The sequence below is a fragment of the Coregonus clupeaformis genome, chromosome 17, assembly GCF_020615455.1.
Source record: "Coregonus clupeaformis isolate EN_2021a chromosome 17, ASM2061545v1, whole genome shotgun sequence".
NCBI classification, from domain to species: domain Eukaryota; kingdom Metazoa; phylum Chordata; class Actinopteri; order Salmoniformes; family Salmonidae; genus Coregonus; species Coregonus clupeaformis.
Window position 1 is genome coordinate 70,834,165 of NC_059208.1, and position 10,650 is coordinate 70,844,814.

At 42.5% G+C, this 10,650-nt stretch overlaps 1 protein-coding gene across 3 annotated transcripts; it reads right to left on the bottom strand.

Moving 5' to 3' along the window:
* Window positions 1-338: 338 nt before the first annotated feature.
* LOC121561840 (enoyl-[acyl-carrier-protein] reductase, mitochondrial) lies at window positions 339-9,683 on the bottom strand. Of its 3 annotated transcripts, none has more exons than XM_041874280.2 (10): window positions 9,411-9,683; window positions 9,182-9,279; window positions 8,900-9,031; window positions 3,250-3,393; window positions 2,801-2,903; window positions 2,187-2,289; window positions 2,026-2,099; window positions 1,849-1,909; window positions 1,599-1,671; window positions 339-1,051 (listed from the first exon to the last, which is right to left on the bottom strand). In XM_041874280.2, exons 1-10 carry the CDS (start codon window positions 9,650-9,652, stop codon window positions 888-890), a joined length of 1,194 nt encoding a protein of 397 aa, XP_041730214.1. In that variant the 5' UTR covers window positions 9,653-9,683; the 3' UTR covers window positions 339-887. The 3 variants fall into 3 exon arrangements, with proteins under 3 accessions (XP_041730214.1, XP_041730217.1, XP_041730216.1); XM_041874283.1 differs by having other exon boundaries at window positions 9,403-9,493; XM_041874282.2 differs by lacking the exon at window positions 1,599-1,671 and having other exon boundaries at window positions 924-1,051.
* Between the last annotated feature and the right edge of the window lie 967 nt (window positions 9,684-10,650).

Below are 10,650 nucleotides of genomic sequence, written 5' to 3' on the forward strand. Positions count from 1 at the left end.
TTGATTTCCGAAAACATTTGCATTGACGTCAAGAGTGATTAGAGGGACAATAGAGTGCCGAGTACCAGGCAGTTAGCAAGTTTGGTAGGCTACTAATGACCATCAGCAGCATCAGCGCTTGGAGAAGCCTAGTTACCGTGACTAAATGTTCATGTGGAATTTGCCTGCGGTCGTGACTCGTGACTGCCGGTGGCGGTAATATGGTCACTATAACAGCCCTAGTTGGACCCTGCATTATTGTTTTTAAAGCAATAAACCTGTCTACCACATGTCATGATCGTATTTGCTCATGTTCATACAACAAGTAATTGGAACTCTATAAAATAGCTTAAAATAGATTGATCTTTGCCAAATGTTTATTCGTGTTTTACCAGAACACCATGTGTTGCATAACCACGTTACCCTGGTTCCAGATCAGTTTGTGCCATCTTGCATAGTAATAACCATAGGAGTTGCCAAGACAGCACAAACAGATCTGGGACCAGTCTATAACAATGTTACCATGCAGGAGAAACAAACGTAGACAACACATAACAGTTGTCAAGTAATCCATGACCATTCTGAAAGAATTCCAGGAACGTTGTCAGGAAAGATGACTTAAAGTGGTGCTGATAATATATATAGTGGACATTGAGCCTCTACGGAAGATACACATATATTGAATGTGTTTCTGACAATGTCGAGACGGCAGCCTTGGTGCTGCACCCGTTGAACGTGCGGGGACTTCGTTTTGTATGCAGGGTCGTATTCAAATCGGGCACCTTCTGCAAAACACAGTTTCTTATTGCACAAGTCCAGGTAGTCCCTCCCTGTTTCAGTCCGATTTCTTCCATTTGGAGCCTAATGAACACAACCCTGAGAACGGCCGGGGCTGGTCAAAAGAAGGGTCACATGACCAGGACCTGTTTGGCTGAGGTGAACGGCTGCATGGCAGTGTCCAGTGCTTGCCGGAAGTCTTGGAGGCCCACCTCGGAACAGGCAGGTGCGGTCAGCTTTCCCTGGCGGATCAGGGAGCAGAGCTCATCCAGCATTCCCCGTAAGGCCCCCTCATCTAGGGAGACAGAAAGATACATAGAGAGCCTTATTATAAGACATTATAGAAGCTCATACACACCAACTCATTCACATAACAGGTTATAAAGCATCATACGTGGTTTCAATTTGTAAGTCGCTCTGGATAAGAGCGTCTGCTAAATGACGTAAATGTAAATGTAATACCTGCAGGCTTAAGAAAGTAACATTTGATACTGGACATTCAAAGGGACAAAATTAAAGGAATCATGTGTCTCACTAATAGCTTTGACCCACTATGATAGGGCGGCAGGTAGCTTAGTGGTTAAGAGCGTTGTACCAGTAACCGAAAGGTCGCTGGTTCTAATCCCCAAGCAGACTAGGTGAAAAATCTGTTGATGTGCCCTTGAGCAAGGCACTTAACCCTAATTGCTCCTGTAAGTCGCTCTGGATAAGAGCGTCTGCTAAATGACCAATTTATTTTTTATTTATTTATGATGGCATGTGAGGTATGCAGAGCAAAGACCAGTCTCTCCAGACTCCTACATATTTTGTGTGCGTATTGTATCTAAATAGTCCTGGCTCACCCTTAGAGTGGGTTCTCTTCCACTGGGTGACCCAGAACCCTTGCACTTTCACATTTTTGAAGATCAGGGCACTCTGGGGAGAGGACAGACCATTTTCTTATAAGTACATACAACACACAAGTGGTTTCCATAGATATTAGCATTTAAAGTTATCACCATGTTTGTGAGCGGGAGAGATAAACTGTCTTGAAATAGTTCCTAGAGGAACATGGTAGAAAAAGGGTAGTATTCCAGGAAGTAGCAGTCTTACCACAGGAACAGTGATTGGCTGCTTGGCCATCCCTCCATACGTCACCATCGACCCTCCAACTCTGAAAAGGTAGGGGGAAGGAAACTATTTACTTGATCAGATTACAAATCCACTTGAATCTCTGATCATCAAGCTTTTGCAACAAAGAAGGTTCAGTTCAGTCACCGGAATACTCACTGTAAGTGACGGAGGAGTTCTGTTGCACTCTTGCCCCCAACTCCGTTCAATGCCAGCTTAGGCCTTGGACAGGTCTAGAAGGAAATTAAATAGTGAATTTACATCCAAGGAAAGATCATTATCACATTTAGGCCTTCAGAGCAGTGTTGAAATCTACAGACCTTGAAAAGTTCCTTCATTTCATGCCGCCTCAGGGTCTCCTCTTTGATCACATGACTGGCGCCCATGGCCTTCAGCCTATCAGTAAGCTGTGTGAGATCTGGCCTGTGAAAAGGGACACACGAGTACATGCAGTTCTTCAATACAGGGGTCTTCTTGAATACGCAACCTTGCTTAATATAGTCACTGATTTCTAAGGAAGTTTCTATAGCAGTCTCTCTAACATCACTTTATTAGGGCAGTAGGCTATATTATGATAGTGTGTTAATTACAACAACCCTGTTCTAGAACAAGACTCAAAGTGCTGTTTTCATTATATCACAGATTCCCCAGCCGATAACCCAGTGTTATCATTAGGGCTGGAATCCTCCCCCTAAATTGTTTTACTTCAGCTGCTGAAAGGTCAAATTCTTAATCAGTCACTAATTCACAGATGTTCTCTTTTTGAAATGTAGCTTAGTGCAGCATGCATTGGTTGTATTCATTTGGCACCAAACCGAAGAAATCAGACTGAAACAGGGAGGGAGTCGAGGGACTCCCACTAATTTTCGTTTTCTGTTGCAAAACATTTTCAGTTGCGTGACCCAATGAATACGAAACTGGCAATTGGATGTACCTGACTCTGACCACATTGATGGTTTGGATCCCCCTTGCAGCAGCGATCTGTATGACAGCCTGACCCACACCACTGTTGGCTGCATTCTGGATCACTGTGTCACCTGGAATGAACTCACATACAAAGAGCAGTGCAATCAACCTATTATACAGTGTAGTGTGATGAAGGAAGGTTAGGTTCTGTATAAAAAGACTGAAGCTCACTTGTACCCTTTTAACACTATTGGGCCAACCTGAACCTACTTTGCTGGCTCTGACATTTTACTTTCACATGTTGCTTTCCAGCAACTTACGTGGATGCATAACAAGGCCAGAATCTTATAGCACTGCTCGGCTTAGTAGTGTGAAAAAGGTATTGGAGTGAAAAAGGTATTGGATAAGAGTACAATGGACAAAAATGGGTAACAGCTAGCTTAGATTCTACTTGTTGAAATGGTGAACTTAGCACACCTGGTTTCAGCTCCTCAAAGTCGGAGAGCATCCTAAAGGCAGTGCAGGGGTTAACCCCCAGTGTGGCTGCAGAGAACAGGGGGATGTCATTGGGCAGCGAGATCACATCGTCTTCAGCTAACACCGCTGCTGTCCTCCACGTCCCTGCTCAGACAGAGAGAAAAGGACAGGGTCGTGTTCATTAGGCACCAAATAGAAGAAAACGGACTGAAACAGGGAGGGACCACCTAAACTTGTCCAAGTACCTTTTTTTGTTTTCCGTTGCAAAATGTTTTGCTACGGTGTGCCCCGCCCTAATGAATAAGGCCCTGGGGCCTAATTTATAAACATTGCGTAGGCACAAAATATGTCACAAAACATAAGTGCGCCTGTTCACGCAAAAGCTGGCATTTATAAAAACTGAACTTCACGTGAGAATATGCTTATCCTCCTGCAAACCTTAGACCATGCGTACGCACAGTTTATAGTGGTTGAAGTATTGCATTGCAAGAAAGCATAGTAGGCTAGTAGTAGCAGCCTTGTGCAAATGCGTAATATATGATGACACTCTTATTCATAACAAAAAAAACAGGTAGGCCTAGCTAAATATAAAACAAGATGCAGTCATTTGCGGTTAGCGAGAAGAGCGTAAACCAAATGTATCTTTGCATGCTAAAATAAATGTGAAATGGGCATATACTGTATATCCTATTATTTATTTAATTTCCATGATCATTGCAGAATAAATTCCTCACCTACTCTGACTGTGATGGTTTCATAGGCTACTCACAAAATAGCCTATAGGCATTCAACAAGTTAGGATAGACTACCATTTGTCCCATCATTTAATTGGACCCACTTCACAGTAGTAAATACTTAAGCTATTTAAAGTAGCCTATTTCGCTCCATGCGATCCAATCCGAAGTGCAGTTTAACGGTAGAACAGACGGTTCACCTTTTCTATTGATGTTTGTAGGCTACGTCTGAGTACTGTAATGCGAGATTTATTGCGTAGACATTATTTCATTTATAAACATAATACATACACTATACACTACCAGTCAAAAGTTTTATAACAGCTACTCTTTGAATTTTTTTTTCTTTTGACTATTTTCTACATTGTAGAATAATAGTGAAGACATCAAAACTATGAAATAACACATATGGAATCATGTAGTAACCAAAAAAGTGTTAAACAAATCAAAATATATTTTATATTTGAGATTCTTCAAATAGCCACCCTTTGCCTTGATGACAGCTTTGCACACTCTTGGCATTCTCTCAACCAGCTTCATGACCTGGAATGGATTACAATTAACAGGTGTGCCTTCTTAAAAGTTAATTTGTGGAATTTCTTTCCTTCTTAATGCGTTTGAGCCAATCAGTTGTGTTGTGACATGGTAGAGGGGTATACAGAAGACAGCCCTATTTGGTAAAAGACCAAGTCCATATTATGGCAAGAACAGCTCAATTAAGCAAAGAGAAACGACATTCAATCATTACTTGAAGACATGAAGGTCAGTCAATCCGGAAAATGTCAAGAACTTTGAAAGTTTCTTCAAGTGCAGTCGCAAAAACTATCAAGCGCTATGATGAAACTGGTTCTCATGAGGACCGCCACAGGAATGGAAGACCCAAAGTTACCTCTGCTGCAGAGGATAAGTTATTGCAGCCCAAATAAATGCTTCACAGAGTTCAAGTAACAGACACAGCTCAACATCAACTGTTCAGAGAAGACTGTGTGAATCAGGCCTTCATGGTCGAATTGCTGCAAAGAAACCACTACTAAAGGACAACAATACGGAGAAGAGACTTGCCAAGAATACGAGCAATGGACATTACACCGGTGGAAAAGTGTCCTTTGGTCTGGAGTCCAAATTTGAGATTTTTGGTTCCAACCGCCGTGTCTTTGTGAGACGCGATGTGGGTGAACGGATGATCTCCGCATGTGTATTTCCCACCGTAAAGCATGGAGGTGGTGTTATGGTGTGGGGGTGCTTTGCTGGTGACACTGTCTGTGATTTATTTAGAATTCAAGGCACACAACCAGCATGGCTACCACAGCATTCTGCAGCGATACACCATCCCATCTGGTTTGGGCTTAGTGGGACTATCATTGGTTTTTCAACAGGACAATGACCCAACACACATCCAGGCTGTGTAAGGGCTATTTTACCAAGAAGGAGTGATGGAGTGCTGCATCAGATTACCTGGCATCCACAATCCCCCGACCTCAAGATGGTTTGGGATGAGTCGGACCGCAGAGTGAAGAAAAGGCAGCCAAGAAGTGCTCAGCATGTGGGAACTCCTTCAAGACTGTTGGAAAAACATTCCAGGTGAAGCTGGTTGAGAGAATGCCAAGAGTGTGCAAAGCTGTCATCAAGGCAAAGGGTGGCTATTTGAAGAATCTCAAATCTCAAATATATTTGGATTTGTTTAATACTTTTTTGGTTACTACATGATTCCATATGTGTTATTTAATAGTTTTGATGTCTTCACTATTATTCTATAATGTAGAAAATTGTAAAAATAAAGAAAAACCCTTGAATGAGTAGGTGTTCTAAAACTTTTGACCGGTAGTGTATATACAGAAGTATGTGGACACCCCTTCAAATTAGTGGATCCTGCTATTTCAGCGACACCCACTGCTGACAGGTGTATAACATCGAGCACACAGCCATGCACTCTCCATAGACAAACATTGGCAGTAGAATGGCCTTACTGAAGAGCTCAGTGACTTTCAACGTTGCACCGTCATAGGATGTCACCTTTCCAACAAGTCAGTTCATCAAATTTCTGCCCTGCTAGAGCTGCCCTTGTCAACTGTAAATGCTGTTATTGTGAAGTGGAAACACCTAGGAACAACAACGGCTCATCCGCGAATTGGTAGGCCACACAAGCTCACAGAACGAGACTGCCGAGTGCTGAAGCGCGTAGCGCGTAGAAATCATCTGTCCTCGGTTGCAACACTCACTACCAAGTTCCAAACTGCCTCTGGAAGCAACATCAGCACAAGAACTGTTCGTTGGGAGCTTCACGAAATGGGGTTCCATGGCCAAGCAGCCGCACACAAGCCTAAGATCACCATGCAAAATGCCAAGCGTTGGCTGGAGTGGTGTAAAGCTCACTGCCATTGGACTCTGGAGCATTGGAAACACGTTCTCTGGAGTGATGAATCACGCTTCACCATCTGGCAGTCCAACGGACGAATCTGGGTTTGGCGGATGCCAGGAGAAAGCTACCTGCCTAAATGCATAGTGCTAACTGTAAAGTTTGGTGGAGGAGGAATAATGGTCTGGGGCTGTTTTTCATGGTTCGGGCTAGGGCCCTTAGTTCCAGTGAAGAGAAATCTTAACGCTACAGCATACAATGACATTCTAGACGAATATGTGCTTCCAACTTTGTGCCAACAGTTTGGGGAAGGCCCTTTCCTGTTTCAGCATTACAATGCCCCCGTGCACAAAGCGAGCTCCATACAGAAATGGTTTGTCGAGATCGGTGTGAAAGAACTTGACTGGCCTGCACAGAGCCCTGACTTCAACCCCATCGAACACCTTTGGGATGAATTGGAACGCTGACTGTTATAGCAGCAAAAGGGGGGACCAATTCCATATTAATGCCCATGATTTTGGAATGAGATGTTCGACGAGCAGGTGTCCACATACTTTTGGTCATGTAGCGTATATCATAACCATTGCAGAATAAATTCCTCACCTTTTCTGGCAATGATGAGTTTATATTCCCATAGTCGCAATACACAAAATTACCATGCACATCTCTCATTTAATTGGGACTATTAGTTAGGCTATTATAATTTAAATGTTTTGCTCTATGCATCCGACAGGGTGCGCAGTTGATAACATACAGTAGAATTTAACAGGTGAACAGACAGTTTATCTTTTGCATTGAAGTGTGTAGGCTACCACTGTAAGTAGGCCTACTGTAGTTTCATTTTTTCCCAAGTAAACAATGTTTCAGAATTCACGGGCAGCGCAGCATATTTAGGTTCGGGAAAAAGTGAAAGCATGTCTACAACAATTTGCAATTGTTTTTGTCTTTCAGAAACGGTCAGATACCGCAAATGTCACTGCAAAAGAAAACATTCTGCCAACACCTCCAAAGACATTTGATCAAGTTCACCATTGCTATTTCCTTTAGATACTGTCTTGGCCTAATTCCAATACTTCCAAACTATACAGCAAATAGGGGCATTCTGAGAAGTACAAAAATATTGAGATTTAGAAATTTGGCGCACGCCATACATACGCATGTTTCCGTTATAAATCAGACCCGTCCTGAAACTGTGCGCGCATGAACGAGCATTAAAACTCTGCCTGAAAAACGCCCATCAGTAACCTTTTATGGTGACAATAATGCCCTTATTTGCTGTATACTTTGGAAGTATTCGAATTAGGCCAATGCATTTTTCTAAAGGAAATAGCAATAGCGAACTTGATCAAATGTCTTTTTAGGTGATGGCAGAATGTTACATTTTGCAGTGACATTTACTGTAGGCCTAGGCTATCTGACAGACAAAAGGTTTATGAAAGACAAAACAATTGCAAATTGCTGTGGACCTGTAAACAGACCGTTTGAATTTAATAGAGCTTAATGTTTTGCATTGACTTTCTCTAACCTATGCTGCACTGCCCGAATTCTGAAACATGGTGTGCTTACAGTGGTAGCCATACACAATTTAATGCAAAAGATAAACTGTCCGTTCACCTGTTCAACTCTACTGTACGTTATAAACCAGATTCCTTTCTGATGCATAGAGCAAAATAATTGATTCTAAAAGGCCCAATTGAATGAGAGATGCGCATGATAATGGTGTTGTAGGCTATGACTACTTCGAGAATATGAACTCATCATGGCCAGAAAGGGTGAAGAATTTATTCTGCAATGGTTATGAAAAATTGATTATGTTTATGAATGCAATATTGTCTACTCAAGAAATGTGAAATTACAGTATTCAGATGTAAGCTACACAAGTAACCTACAACTGTCTGTTCCACCGTTAATAAACTGTGCTCCAGATCGGATGGCATAGAGCAAGATACTTAAATTAGCTTATCTATTTTACTACTGTGAAGTGGGTCCAATTAAATTAGAGATTTATCAAATGGTATCCTTGTTGTAGGCCTATGCTACCTCGTAAGTATAAAACCATCACAGAAAAGGTGAGGAATTTATTATGCAATGATCATGGAAATGAAATAAATAATAGCCTTGGAAATAGATGCCTATTTTGAATTATTTTAAAATGCAAAGAAACAAAATAGATTTTCTCTCTTCTCACTAACAGCAAATGATTGCATCTTGTTATCAACCTGTTTATTGTTATGAATTAGCCTGCTCATCATATCCCCCATTTGCACAAAATTCTTATCTACTTGCCTGCTTGTAACGCAATACTTCAACCACTAGAAACTGTGCGTACGCATTGTCTAAAGTTTGCAGAAAGGTGAGCACATTTTCATGTCAAGTTCAGGTTATATAAATGGCAACTTTTGCATGAAAACTGGCGCATGCTTTGGGGTCTATTTAGTACATATGCACGGTTTATAAATGAGGCCCCTGGTTTCTAAAGCATGAAGGGCCATTGAAAGGGCTTGAATGTAAACCTAGACAGATATTTCAGCCCAGTAGTATCTCGTGAGCATTAACTCACCTAATCCAGCATCTCTTGGGATCACCCAGTCCCCTGGTTTGAGTGCTTTCACCTGGCTGCCCACTTCCAGGACCTGGGCCACCCCTTCGTTTCCTCCTACTGCTGGAAGGTTAGGTAGGATGGCATAGGTACCTGCAGGACCAAATACGGACATTGGCTTTGGATATAAAACAACTATAATTAGGATACATTTGAACTCAATCCAGTTCATTAATGAGAGGAACTCAACAATAAATTAAATTGTGTGTGTCCAGTGTGTGTTGTTTTTTCTTTCCTTTTTACCTTGGATCATGTTTATGTCAGAAGGGTTGACGGGGGCTGCCAACAATTTTACAAGGACACTCTTCGCACCAACAGAGGGAAGCGCCATGTTCTCCAACCTGCAAAGCACACAAGACACATTTGAAGCCTCTGGATTCTCTCCTCAGATACTTCTGCAACTATGACTGCACGTCACGGCAGCATTGCATTTACATCCAGACTAAATGGGTCGCAGTACTAACATTCTTACTGAACAACTTGAGCAGGGTCCCCGTGGTTTCTGTACAGTAGGGCCGTACAACCATTGATTGAAGATTCAGTTGAATACATACAAATACTACCCCTCGCGCTTGATAGTTGTTGTTGTTGAGTATTGGATCCACTGGTGAAGATTCTGCATACTGTATGCTTCCTCACCTCGGTTCTTTTGCATAATAACCATGCGATACGTGACACCTTTCTTTTAAAACATAAACACGTAAACCCGGCCATCTTGGATTAAGTAGGGTTTACACCACTTCCGATTTCGCCAGACGAAGTTCCGCCCCCCCCATTCATTTTCAACGTGAGCACGCGGAGCAATGCGCAGGGGATTGTGGGAAGGTGATCGGTGCGAACCCTGCTAGCCGAGTGATAGAAAAAGTTAAGCTCTGCTCTACTTTATGCAAATTGCACGCTGCCACAGCTGCCATTAACCGATCAGGTGAGAAGCAGATGTTTGCTTGAAAATATTCTGTTCATTAAACATAGTTTCGCCTGTTATTAGTTCAGGGCAAGCACAACCAAAAAGGAAAGCAAATCATAGCTGTGTCTGGATTTCCAATTCTATATGATTTTGCTTTGCTAGAATACAGAGAGATTTGCACAACAATGTTTGCTTGTCCTGCTAGCTAGCTATTAACATCAAGCAACCTAAATTGTTACTGCTCTAATTACGTTGGTAACCAGTTTATAATAACAATAAGGCAACTAGGGGGTGCCTTAAGCAATAAGGCAGAAGGGGTGTGGTATATGGCCAATATACCACGACTAAGGGCTGTGTCCTAGCACTCCACGCTGTGTCATGCATAAGAACAGCCCTTAGCCGTGATATATTGGCCATATACCACACCCCCTCGGCCTTATTGCTTAAGGCACCCCCTAGTTTTGTCACACCTGGACTACTGTTCAGTCGTGTGGTCAGGTGCCACAAAAAAGGACTTAGGAAAATTGCAATTGGCTCAGAACAGGGCAGCACGGCTGGCCCTTGGATGTACACAGAGAGCTAATAAATAATATGCATGTCGATCTCTCCTGGCTCAAAGTGGAGGAGAGATTGACTTAATCACTACTTGTGTTTATGAGAGGTGTTGACATGTTGGGTGCACCGAGCTGTCTGTTTGAGCTACTGGCGCACAGCTCGCTCCCCTATGCATACCCCACAAGACATGCCACCAGAGGTTTCTTCACAGTCCCCAAGTCCAGAACAGACTATGGGAGGCGCACAGTAC